The sequence below is a fragment of the Triturus cristatus genome, chromosome 3_2 (assembly GCF_964204655.1).
Source record: "Triturus cristatus chromosome 3_2, aTriCri1.1, whole genome shotgun sequence".
NCBI classification, from domain to species: Eukaryota; Metazoa; Chordata; class Amphibia; order Caudata; family Salamandridae; genus Triturus; species Triturus cristatus.
In genome coordinates, this window is record NC_140584.1 from 285,533,334 (window position 1) to 285,547,319 (window position 13,986).

A 13,986-nucleotide genomic window follows, 5' to 3' on the forward strand; every position below is an offset into this window, starting at 1 on the left:
GCTCAGACTGGAGCTTTCAGAGGCAGAAGGCAAGAAGAGTTTGATGACAGAATCAGGGCCTACTTGCCTGGACTGTAAAATGGCATAAGTGAACCATATAAAGCCGGTGGCTTTTCATACTTAGGAATGGAATATCCGGCCTATTCATGGCGGATCTGACAGAGGACATGTTGACGGTGGACGCACATGTGTTTGCGTCTTTATAACTGGAACTGGAGGGAACACACAGGTACTTGTGACATGCACATAGAACTGTTGGGGTCCAAGATAGGGGACATAACTGACCAGAAAAATCCATATTTCCACAGCGCGGCCGCAAAAGTGAAAGTAATCGTGGTAAAGCGTGGCGCGCGCGCCAGCGCACATGCACTGTAGCTCTAGGCTGGCCTGGTAGGACTTTTTGGAGCCCTCTCAATAAGTCTCGCCAGACCAGCGCATGCGCTGGGTCAGGCGAGACCTAAAAAATGATGCTTTGTTTAAATACAGGGTCATTTTGAAGGGGTGTAACTCAAGCCAAAGTCAAAAGTAGATTTCTAGTTAAAATCCACGCAATCTTATGGAACCCAAATATATACACGCGTAACTTCCAGTAACACCATAGAGGAGGTCAAACAATAATGATTTGAGTGGACCAGGTGAATTTACAATGTCTCACAGAGGTGAGGGGGGGGGAGGTATTTCATTTTCCTACTCCCCGGAGCACGAATAGCCTTTGATGGCAGGCCGAGTCGCGTCAGTATGGACGCGCCGCTCTCGAAGCATTCAAGGTCTACAGTGCGGGAGTCCAGGAGGGCGTTCAATCTTGCGATCCTACACCATCATTTCACCAAAGTGTTAGTGTGTGGGAAATTGACATTGCATGCCTGTTTATCACACACAGAAAGCGATATCATATGAATTTTAACCTCCATTACAGGCCAGGATGCATGTTTTCGCTAAAGCTTTTATGAAGCCGAGAGGCTGTAGTAAGTTAATAATGAGGCTACTAGATTCCATTTTTATAGATTTTTTACATGTGCAAAATAATCCGATTCCCTGCTTGTATTTATTTTAAAAAGTGGAAAAAAACAGAAATTGGGTTTTTCCTTTCAGTGTCTCTCCATGCTTTCTACCCTGACTGCAGAACAACTGCTGTGCTTACTGACAGCAAAGAGATATAGGATGAGATTTCCTGCTAAGTCTTCACCAGCTTCAAATGCACTAGTACTACAATGCATGTAATATTTCCAGGGGAGGGTGGTATTTTATTCTGTACGGCTGCTACCAATCTGCAATGCTCACCGCGCGCTTGTTCCCACAGCAGTGAAATACATGTGGAAATACACCAGCGGCAGCTTCATTTTTCACCCTCATAACAAATATTTATAAGTACTAATATATGAACACATGTTATGGATTACTACAGTTAGTAACGTCAAAAAAATAAATTAAATCCCATAAAATGGAGAACACCAGTTTATAAACAGTGATTGACAAGATGCACAGCTGATCGGCTGCTACAAATGTCAGCCCAGGGCATTCTTGCTTTTAAAAGATCTGCAGCCAGAGAGGTTGAATCACCGGGGCTATGAGGCAAGATAAGGGTATGTCAACCAGCGCGTGCTGGCTTCCAGGGATGCAATGGTAAGTGAGCCGGACCCACCAGCTCAAGGATAGGCCTTGGAGAGGCTGGAGGCGGCGCAGGGGTCCTCGCAGCCTGTAAACAGGGGGCCACAGGGGCCTCAGCCTGCAGGGCCGGCAGGCCTTTTATTGTTTGGGCATTTCCCTGGTGGGCTGGAGCCTCTGGGGGCGGCTTTGAAAGCCCAGGGTTGCCCCCTGGTGCCTCTGTCGATTTCCCCAGCTCCCCCACGTTAACTGAAGCAGGCACGGGGAGGCTTCGAGGGAGAGAGAGAGAGAAGAGAGAGAGGGGGAAGGTATAGAGAAAGCGATCACAGAGGAAGGAGAGAGAAGAAGAGGGAGAGAGAGAGAGAGGGAGAGAGAGAGAGAAAGAGAGAGAGAGAGAGAGAGAGAGAGAGAGAGAGAGCTTGCACAAGGAGTGGAAGGCAGTGGGGCTGGTTTGCACTTTGCTCCCATGGCTGCTTTTGGTTCCCAGGTCCACCCCCGACTGCCTCTACCTGGAGGAGGCTCACTGAGGCGCTGCCTCGATATCACTGACGTCATTCCCTGTCACCCACCAGTCGTGCAATCAGTATTCGCTATACAACAACGCAGAAAAAATAAATAATTTCTTAAACTCAAGAAGACCCGATCACAAAATGGATGCTGGCCCATGCAACTCATTAGGAAAGCTAGAGGATAAGGGCTCGTAGCTCCAATAGCAAATACAGATGCGAAAGAGAGTAGTGCATCATACACAGCACAGAACATGCTAACACACACACACCACCCCTTCCCCAATCCACACCACTCCCGTTCTTCAACCCACACCACACCCATTCCCCAATACGCACCACCCCATTCCCCAATCCACTCCACCCCATTCCCCGATCCACACCATCACCCATTCCAATCCACACCACCCCATTCCCCAATCCACACCACCCCATTCCCTGATCCACACCATCACCCATTCCCCAATCCACCCCACCCCACCCCATTATCCAATCCACACCACCCCATTCTCTAATCCACACCACCCCGTTCCCCAATCCACACCACCCCAATCTCCAATCCACCCCACCCCATTCTCTAATCCACACCACCGCCATTCCCCAATCCACACCACTCCCCATTCCCCAATCCACACCACCCCCTTCCCCAATCCAATCCACACCACCCCATTCCCCAATCCACACCATCACCCATTCCCCGATCCACACCACCCCATTACCCAATGCACCCACCCCCATTCCGCAATCCACACCACCCTACATTCTCCAATCCACACCACGCCATTCCCCAATCCACACCACACCATTCCCCAATCCACACCATCCCCATTCTCCAATCTACACCACCCCCTTCCACAATCCAATCCACACCACCAGCATTCCCCGATCCACACCATCACCCATTCCCAGATCCGCACCAACCCTATTACCCAATCCACCCACCCCCATTCTGCAATCCACACCACACACACCCTTCCCCAATCCACACCACCCCCATTCTCCAATCCACCCCATTCTCTAATCCACACCACCGCCATTCCCCAATCCACACCACTCCCCATTCCCCAATCCACTCCACCCCATTCCCTGATCCACACCATCACTCATTCCCCAATCCACACCACCCCATTATCCAATCCACACCACCCCATTCTCTAATCCACACCACCCCGTTCCCCAATCCACACCAACCCCATTCTCCAATCCACCCCACCCCATTCTCTAATCCACACCACCGCCATTCCCCAATCCACACCACTCCCCATTCCCCAATCCACTCCACCCCATTCCCCGATCCACACCATCACCCATTCCAATCCACACCGCCCCATTCCCCAATCCACACCACCCCATTCCCTGATCCACACCATCACCCATTCCCCAATCCACACCACCCCATTATCCAATCCACCCCACCCCATTCTCTAATCCACACCACCCCGTTCCCCAATCCACACCACCCCCATTCTCCAATCCACCCCACCCCATTCTCTAATCCACACCACTGCCATTCCCCAATCCACACCACTCCCCATTCCCCAATCCACACCACCCCCTTCCACAATCCAATCCACACCACCCCATTCCCCAATCCACACCATCACCCATTCCCCGATCCACACCAACCCATTACCCAATGCACCCACCCCCATTCCGCAATCCACACCACCCTACATTCTCCAATCCACACCACCCCATTCCCCAATCCACACCACACCATTGCCCAATCCACACCATCCCCATTCTCCAATCTACACCACCCCCTTCCACAATCCAATCCACACCACCAGCATTCCCCGATCCACACCATCCCCCATTCCCAGATCCGCACCAACCCCATTACCCAATCCACCCACCCCCATTCTGCAATCCACACCACACCCCCTATCCACACCACACCCCCTTCCCCAATCCACACCACCCCTTCCCCAATCCAATCTACACCACCAGCATTCCCTGATCCACCCCATCACCCATTCCCCGATCCACACCACCCCATTAACCAATCCACCCACCCCCATTCCGCAATTCACACCACCTCATTCCCCAATCCACACCATCACCCATTCCCCAATCCACACCACCCCATTACCAAATCCACCCACCCCATTCCGCAATCCACACCATCCCAAATTCCCCAATCCACACCACCCTGTTCCCCAATCCACACCACCCCATTCCGCAATCCACACCATCCCCATTCTCCACTCCACACCACCCCTTCCCCAATCCAATCCACACCACCACCATTCCCCGGTCCACACCATCACCCATTCCTCGATCCACACCACCCCATTACCCAATCCACCCACCCCCATTCCGCAATCCACACCACACCCCATTCCCCAATCCACACCACACCCCATTCCCCAATCCACACCGCCCCCGTCCCCAATCCATAACACCCCCTTCCCCAATCCAATCCACACCACCCTCATTCCCCAATCCATACCATCACCCATTCCCCGATACACACCACCCCATTCCGCAATCCACACCACCCCATTCCACAATCCACACCACCTCATTCCCCGATCCACTACATCACCCATTCCCTAATCCACACCACTCCATTACCAAATCCACCCACCTCATTCTGCAATCCACACCATCCCACCTTCCCCAATCCACACCATCCCCATTCTCCAATCCACACCACCCCACTCCCCAGTTAACACCACACCCATTCCCCAATCCACACCACTCCCATTCCCCAATCCACACCACCCCCATTACCCAATCCACACCACCCCCATTCCCCAATCAACACCACACCCCATTCCCCAGTCTGGTGTGTACTTAGAACTAGTAATAGATCTGGTAATGTCAAGAGCAGCCGATTCATCCCTGACATAGAGTGTGATCCTGGCCATGTCATTCGTCCTCACCGAGCATTAGATCTTTTCGCTAACGCTTTCCATGAGTGAAGCATAGTTCAGGCAGATTGCAATGGCTCAGGGGTGAGTAAACTACTTTGCGTCCGCCTGTATTTGGTGACACTGTCTCTGCCTTCTATCCGCAGATCGCCATGTGGTCAACGGGAACACGACCGTGGAGCCCTTCCCTGCAGGGATGGAGATGGTCCAGATTGGTGAGTTCTCAAAGTTAACTTATTCCGAGAGTTGAGGAAAGACCAGGAACGAGATGACAACCTGCCTGGGTAGGGCACTTTATATCGTATAGAACCTGCAGGTGTGTAGCGCTTCATACCCTTTATTAGGCCCTAACATACATTTCTAGATGGTAGCACACTGCTCTGTGGGAGTGCTGTGAATGGAAGAGAATGGGTCGTCATATGGTCTTGGAGGGTAGTATTTTAATGTCTATGAGGACTGGACTTTTTGTCACTGTGCAAAAGTGTTTTGTCACTGTGCAAAAGTGTGGATTTACAGGAAAAAGGAGACAGAGGTAAGATGCTTAAGGTTTAGATGCTGGCCTATGAATGGCTGGAAAATGAATGCTGTAAGCGTGAAGGGCTCGGGTGCAATATGTGTATGGTAGAGACTGTTCATGGAGGCCTGCAGCCAGTGCTGGATAAAACCCTGTGGAGGCCCCTACGCTGTCGAAATTTCGTGTCCACCCCCCCCCCCGAAAAAATTAATAAAAAATAAATGTAGCCTAATGGAGAACATGCCAAGTGTGCATGACGGTTTGGCCGGCCCTAAAGAGCCGGTCAAGCCGTCATGCGCACGTAGGAAGGGAGCGCAAACCACTCCTGCTCCCTCTGCAGCGAGCCAGCCCCCCCTGACCTGGTTGGAGCAAAGAAAAATAAAATGATAATAACTTCTTGTTATTATCATTTTTATTTTCTTTTGCACTGCTCAAGGAGCAGTGGGGCGATGCTCCTCCGCCCTAGCGGTGGAGCCACCACTGATCGCAGTGCTAAAAAAGTAGGAAACACAGGGCAGTACGACGTCCAAGATTGTAAAGATGACGTATGATAGACCATTGCACGCCAGACATGGAAGCTGCCCCAATGGGTTCTCAAGGAGAAACAGGGAGTGTCCCACTGAAATGGGCTTTACACAACTCTCCGTGAGGGACAAAGGGGCAACCATTATGCAATGAGCCATGGTATATGCTTGCGGGGTTCACCCGGGTGAGAAAGGCAGGGCTGGGAGCACTCTCAGGAATGGTCATTATAGAACCCACCATGCCGTATGGTCTAAGGAGTTCCACCAGGAGTGGTGGGGGTATAGCCATTATGCCCCCAGATGTAGTAAATGGTATTGTGAGTCCACAGATGAGTGGCCGAGATGCACAATTATAACCCGCCATGCTGTATGGTTTGAAAGTTCCACCCAGGCATGGCAGCGGCCAAACCCATAGGAATGGCCGTTATAGAACCCACCGTGCTGTGAGGTCTAAGGAGTTCCACCAGGAGTCGCGGGGGAATAGCCATTAAGCGGCCAGACATAGTAAACGGTATTCTGAGTCCACAGATCAGTGGCCGAGGAGCACAATCAAAGCTCGTCATGCTGTATGGTCTGAGAGTTCTCCCCAGGCATGGCAGCGGCCAAGCACATAGAAATAGGCGTTATAGAACCCACTGTCGTGTCATCTAAGGAGTTCCACCAGGAGTGGCAGAGGAGCAGCCCACATGAATAGGAATCATCTGTGCCGGTGGATCCAGCTGGTTGAGGAAAAGCAAACCCTAGGAATTGGCATGATAACGCCTTGCTGTGGAGTGAAGGGGGATAGGAGTTGTCCAGCCAGTTAGGCTGTATGTCTGCGGCGTCCCCCAGTTCGGTTGAGGTGTGACGCGTTGGGATTAGCTATTATGCACTCCTGAGGAGGTCACTCAGGTGGCAGGGAGCAACCCATCGGGTAGGCATAGTACAGCCAACCATGGGAGTCACTTAGAGGAGTCCACCACTCAGTGGCGTAACAATAGCCCCATCAGTACGAGGGGGCTCCCCCGACCTCCAGGGGGTCCCCTCCAGCACTGTGCACAGGTGTGCCTGAGAGCTCCTGACTGGGTGGGAACATAGGGGCCCCCTCCATGTACTTTGCAGAGGGGGTACCCTCAATTTTCATTACGCCACTGCCACCCAGGAGCGACAGAGGAGAACGCCAATGAATCCACAGGCCCCGCCCATGCACGGGTCTCCAGAGACCTCCCCGGAGTGGGGACAGCACACCCTATTGGTGTGGGTGTCACGAGGAGCCATGAGAGAGGGTATTAACCAGTAATTCTGTAGAAGATCATTTGGGTGAAGAGACAGGTGAGAACGCAAGGGGCCAGGTTCAAGGAAAGATGGAGGAGGTGTGTATGCCCTCGCTGCCCCACGAGCCCGAAAGAGGGAAGCTGCCACAGGCAAACTATTTTAATGTCTCCACCCTTGACCGTGATGCCTTGGCTAGATGTCATGAGAGGAGACCTTTTTTTGTTTTTTTTTACTTGTTTTTATTCCAGAATTGAACAAGCAGGATACATGTTGTCTCACGTAATCATGATGCACGAGACACATGACAAAAATGTATTGCAGACATCAGAGTACCATCCTAGCAGGTGACCTTATAAAAAGGAGGGTCTCCTGGTGTGAGGGACAGGCAGGCACAGGGAACTCCAGCGGAGGAAGGACTCCGTGTAGTTCCAACAGGAAGGTGTTGGAAAGTGAGAAAAGGCTTGCCTGAAGAAGAGAAGGTTCTGCGGGGGTGACAATTGAGTAGGAGCAACAAACAGAATGAAAATTCCTGCAAAAATGTGAAACACCAGAGAGGTTCAATAAAAAAAAAAACACACAAGGCAAACGACGCTGCCACAATAAACCAATATGTGTTTTTTGGTTTAGGCTAATAAGCACAGACATGCTGTTTGAAACGATGTGCTATTTAGCTCCAATTGTTTTAAATAAACAATATATGAACGTTGATTTTGGCTGCTTCTAAACAGCCCTGAGCGCCTCAAAACACAAAACGGAGGAACACCTCACACCCTATAAAGCCTGCGTTTTGCTGTTAAAGTTCGCCGTGATGTCTGTTAATGCAAAAGGAACAGCAGCGCGTCTGTACGTGACGTGCGACAATGAGAAGCACCCGCCATTTTGAATTGTCTTCGGTGAAACTCGACGGGTCATTGCTTCTCGTGGAGTCAGCTTCCTTTAAACGAATGAAGCTTTTTCGGCCTCGGTGTGGATGGAAATCTGCTCTGAGGGCGGGCTTCTCCTGCACCCTCCTGTTATTTAACCTCACTGCATATATATCAGGCTTCAAAATACTGGGTTCCTTTGAACGACTGGCAGGAGTAGCAAATGCATATATAACTACTTCTTTCCGTTTAAAGAAAAGTATATTTTTACAGCTGTTTTTGCAGAAGAATGTGTAAGCGCTATACTGAACTAAATGAAGCGATTTTACGTTTCTTTTGTAAGTGGTAGGTGCAGAGAGCACGTGGTCTTCTAGATTGCACATACCAGCAGCCCTCTCTTTCTTTACTGATTTACCTAGTCACATGGAAGTTTTATTAGCGCTGCACGTCGCCTCTCGGATACGTCAGAGTGCTTTACCTTTCAAAGGGAAAGTTGAGAATTATGGAGGTGCAGGAGTCCAGTTGTCCTTAGGGCATGACCTTTCGTTACTCTCTGCCAGCAAAATTGTGATATTGTGGAAGACGATTCTGAATTGTTCACAATTTAGGAGTTTTCTGGACCTCATATAGTAGGGTTCATCGAGGTAAGGACAGGGGCGTATCTACCGTAGGGTGCAGCAGGTGCAGTGGCACCAGGGCCTAATGAACCCCGATAAATTCTGTATTTTACTTCCCCAACCACAGTCAGAGGGGCCAGTTTCCTTGCTCGCACCAGAACTCATGGCATCCCCCGAAACTCTGCTGTGTCTGGATAAGAGCATTCCGCAGGGGCGGCTCCTCCGCTCTCCGACGTCAGATTGGCAGCAGCTGCCACTGGCATTTCACACTTTTAGACTAAACTTGGGTGGCACGGTGAGCAAAAGAATGATGGATTTAACCCATATCTCTTGACTGGGGGTAAATGTTTTGATTTGTCCTGCATTCCGTCCATCAATTGTGTGTCTTTTGATTCCACACGTTTGGGCCTTGAATGCTAGGGTTCTGCTTTTGTATTTTTAGTCTTGAAGTTTTGTTGACTGATCTGATGGAAGTGGTTTACTGGAGACACCTTGCTGTCATCCGCTTACCGCTGCCCCAAATCTTCACCATGGGGCTCTGTAGGACTAAGAAATGGCTCCAGGAGTGAGATTAGAGGGTTTGCTGCAAATGTCAATGTTAACAAATAAAGGTGAGACTTTCCAGGTGTACAACTCCAGTGTCGTCAGTGGATCCATTGAGACTGGTTATGAGTAAACTTGTTCATTACAAATTTTTTTAGTGTGCACAAGACTCAAGGAGGTCAAAGTGCTTTCTGAAATTAAAAAAATTAGTATAAAAACCTGATATCTATCTTGATAACAGTAACTCAGCAAACAAGCATATTGTACATTATTGGGACAGTAATTTAATCAAAATCCAAACAAATATTTAAATATATGTGTAAACTTAGTAGGAATTACATAAGAGTTCCCAGCTGGTAATGGAGATACATAGGGCCTGATTACAATCTTGGCGGACAGAGTTACTCCAACACAAACGTGCCGGATATTTCAATTCCATAACATTCTATGGAACTTGCAATACGGCGGATACGATATCCTTCACGTTTGTGATGAAGTAACCCATCCTTCAAGATCGCAATTAGGCCCATAGTCTCAACACGATGAATCACCTGAAAATGTTGATTGAAAAGGAGGCGTTTCAAGCTATTTTTGACTGTCCTAGGAGTGGCGTGTATTACGACGTAGAGGAAATTGAGTTTATATTTTAGGAGCTCTCTCTAAGAACAATTGAGCCGGGGTTCTTTGTTTTCTGAAAACAGACAGTTCCAGAAGAAGGGATCCAGAGCTCCGAAGAGAGGGGCCTCCATTAAAGGTGATCAATTTTTTTGCCAGAAATTTCCGGTAACGTGCTTGAAGTGGTTTACTCCTTGGCCCCCCTACCTGAGTGTCTCGGGTATACGTGAGAGCAGAGCACTTCCAGGACTTGTGTCTCCATTTCAAAATCTGATTTAGGAATGAATGTTTGTACCACTCATAAATGTCTGATTTGATATTGTATGGAGTACATATATATGAGTGTAAATGTAGATTTTTTTTCAAATGTGAAGGCCAAAGACATGATGCGTTTGACATAGGGCCCAGCAAGTTGTGCGAGTCAGTCTACATAGGATTGGACTGGAATATAGGTCTAACCGGTGGGGAGAAGTGGAGAGAAGTATGTGGAACTAGTGGCGTAGCTAGGCCGCCACCCTGTGTCGCACGGAGAGGACCGCACCTGGCCCCCCCTTGCTACGTCACTGGGTTGAACTTAGTTTTGAGGGAATTCAGTTTGAGGTTAGGAAAGGGCTTCCAAGACGGAATGCTTTCTAGAAACTGATGTAGGAATAAGATGGCATCCAGGATGGAGACCTTTGCACCGTGGCATGACTCTCAAGCGAAAGTTAGGGTGTCTGGAGGTAAATGGTGAAAGACCTGCTGCAAAATCGCCCACAAAACTCCCAGTGCCATTTGAGGGTCATGAAGCTCACTGTGTCCGTCTTTTTGTGTCCCCTGTAGGCATGGGCTGCTTCTGGGGTGTGGAGAAGAAGCTGTGGGAACAGCCTGGAGTGTTCTCTACGCAGGTGGGATACGCCGGGGGGTACACTCCCAACCCCACCTATGAAGAGGTGTGCACAGGTAAGGATGGAAGTGATCTTTTTCGTGGTTGCCCCAAATGTTGGGCGTGGCGAAAATAGGGATTGTGGTTGAAGTAGAATGCTGCGTTGGTGTCATTGGGGTGACATGGCAGGTCCGAGTGGAGAACATCGTATATCCCTCACTGTTGCGTTGTGTTGGCACTGACATTGCCTTAAGCTGGGGCCTCAGGTGCAAAGGCGGGCGCAGATTTTTTTTAATATTTATTTTTGACATTACAGTTATTGCTATGGACCTAAAATGCTAGAGTGGCCAAGGCCTCTCTGGACTTCTGTGACTGTCTTACTACAGGAATATCACACAGCTAGGAGCACAAGCTGTAAGAGCGCATTTAGTACCGTGTGTGCGAAACCCTGGGGTCCACCATAGGAATACTGCACTATGGAGTGGTTAACTCTAGTCTTCGCTTTGGAGTATCGTGCTAGTGTGCGTGTTATGTTATTGGGTTTTGTAGAATGCAAACAGCTACCCAAACTGGATGCCCCAGCGCTAACAAAAGGAGATCTGACAACATGTCTAAAAAGGCCTAATATTTTATCTTAAAAAGTATGTTTTTAGTTGTTTCCTGAAACTTGAAAGATCGTTCAATCTTAGTGCTGTTGTGGCAGTATATGGTGTGACGAGGTGTTGTAGTACATAAGGATGTGATGAGTATTTTAACTTATGAGCGATGCATAGAGCCTTGAATTCTATGTATCTCTTGTGCTCATGTGTAAAACCCAGAGCGTCATCGCCATAGGAATACTGGACTATAGTGTGCTAAATACACCATAGGAATACTGCATAGTAGTGTGCACAACTCCGAGCCATGCCGATGGAAATACTGTATCCCGGTCTGGTAAATTTACCACATTACCATGGGACCACCGTGCTATATGGTGTGCAATATGCAGGGCCTAGTCATGGAATAATGCACATAAATACAGAGCCCAAAAGAGGCATCCTACAATAAAGCACGCATCAAGATGGCAACACGCCACTATAGTGTGCCAGTCTAGGGAGGCAAGACCAGAGCGGAGCCTTACAAATACCACCCAAGGGTAACAGATCCACATTACCGTAGTCATAAAACACTGTATTGCGCCAAACCCAAATTGCCGTAGAAATACAGCATGATAGTGTTTCAGGTCCACATAAGGCTGGCACAGGAGTACCTCATTACAGTGTGATGAATAAACTGAGTCACAATAGGAGTACAGCACAGCAGTGTGTCAAACTGACAGCGTTACCTCAGGCCTACCATGCGGCTATATTCCTCAGCTACAGCTGTGCCCCGAGCAGGTAAGAGCGGTCGTGCGGTGGGGCTGGGTGGGGGGGATTTCGACAAACGACCACGAGGGATAATGAATTAGTTATTCCATTTTCCCTTGTGGTCGTTTGTCGAAATACCCCACACCCGGCCCCACCGCCCCACTGCTCTTACCTGCACGGGCCACGGCTGCTCAGCTGTGATAGCAGGGGAGGTGGTGGAAGTCTTCATCACCTCCTCATTCGTCTTCCTCTCACAGTCCTTACCTTTGAGGTTATCTTCATTCATGCATGAAAAAAGAAACATATGCAGGACTGTGACGAGGAAAACATGGACTCAGAGTGATGCATGAAAAAAGATACATATGCAGGACTTTGACGAGGAAGACATGGACTCAGAGTAATGCATGAAATAAGAAACATGCAGGACTGTGACGAGGAAAACATGGACTCGAAGTAATGCATGAAAAAAGAAACATATGCAGGACTGTGACGAGGATGACATGGACTCGAAGTAATGCATGAAAAAAGAAACATATGCAGAACTGTGACGAGGAAAACATGGACTCAGAGTAATGCATGAAAAAAGATACATATGCAGGACTGTGACGAGGAATACCTGGACTCGGAGTGATGCATGAAAGAAGACACATATGCAGGACTGTGACGAGGAAAACATGGACTCGAAGTAATGCATGAAAAAAGAAACATATGCAGGACTGTGACGAGGAAAACATGGACTCAGAGTAATGCATGAAAAAAGATACATATGCAGGACTGTGACGAGGAAAACATGGACTCAGAGTGATGCATGAAAAAAGATACATATGCAGGACTGTGACGAGGATGACATGGACTCGAAGTAATGCATGAAAAAAGAAACATATGCAGGACTGTGACGAGGAAAACATGGACTCAGAGTGATGCATGAAAAAAGATACATATGCAGGACTTTGACGAGGAAGACATGGACTCAGAGTAATGCATGAAATAAGAAACATGCAGGACTGTGACGAGGAAAACATGGACTCGAAGTAATGCATGAAAAAAGAAACATATGCAGGACTGTGACGAGGAAAACATGGACTCGAAGTAATGCATGAAAAAAGAAACATATGCAGGACTGTGACGAGGATGACATGGACTCGAAGTAATGCATGAAAAAAGAAACATATGCAGGACTGTGACGAGGAATACCTGGACTCGGAGTGATGCATGAAAGAAGACACATATGCAGGACTGTGACGAGGAAAACATGGACTCGAAGTAATGCATGAAAAAAGAAACATATGCAGGACTGTGACGAGGAAAACATGGACTCAGAGTAATGCATGAAAAAAGAAACATATGCAGGACTGTGACGAGGAAAACATGGACTCAGAGTAATGCATGAAAAAAGATACATATGCAGGACTTTGACGAGGAAGACATGGACTCAGAGTAATGCATGAAATAAGAAACATATGCAGGACTGTGACGAGGAAAACATGGACTCGAAGTAATGCATGAAAAAAGAAACATATGCAGGACTGTGACGAGGAAAACATGGACTCAGAGTAATGCATGAAAAAAGAAACATATGCAGGACTGTGACGAGGAAAACATGGACTCAGAGTAATGCATGAAAAAAGATACATATGCAGGACTGTGACGAGGAAGACATGGACTCGGAGTAATGCATGAAAAAAGATACATATGCAGGACTGTGACGAGGAAAACATGGACTCAGAGTGATGCATGAAAAAAGATACATATGCAGGACTTTGACGAGGAAGACATGGACTCAGAGTAATGCATGAAATAAGAAACATGCAGGACTGTGACGAGGAAAACATGGACTCGAAGTAATGCATGAAAAAAG

The 13,986-nt window shown here is 48.4% G+C and overlaps 1 protein-coding gene across 1 annotated transcript in view; it reads left to right on the plus strand.

Annotated features, from left to right (window-relative positions):
* The window catches only part of LOC146857161 (uncharacterized), a 237,786-nt gene that overhangs the window by 141,437 nt on the left and 82,363 nt on the right, over positions 1-13,986 (plus strand). The window contains exons 2-3 of the mRNA XM_085647650.1: positions 5,134-5,202; positions 10,740-10,859. Coding sequence (XP_085503776.1) covers positions 5,134-5,202; positions 10,740-10,859 — 189 coding nt within the window. The remainder of the gene's footprint in view (positions 1-5,133; positions 5,203-10,739; positions 10,860-13,986) is intronic.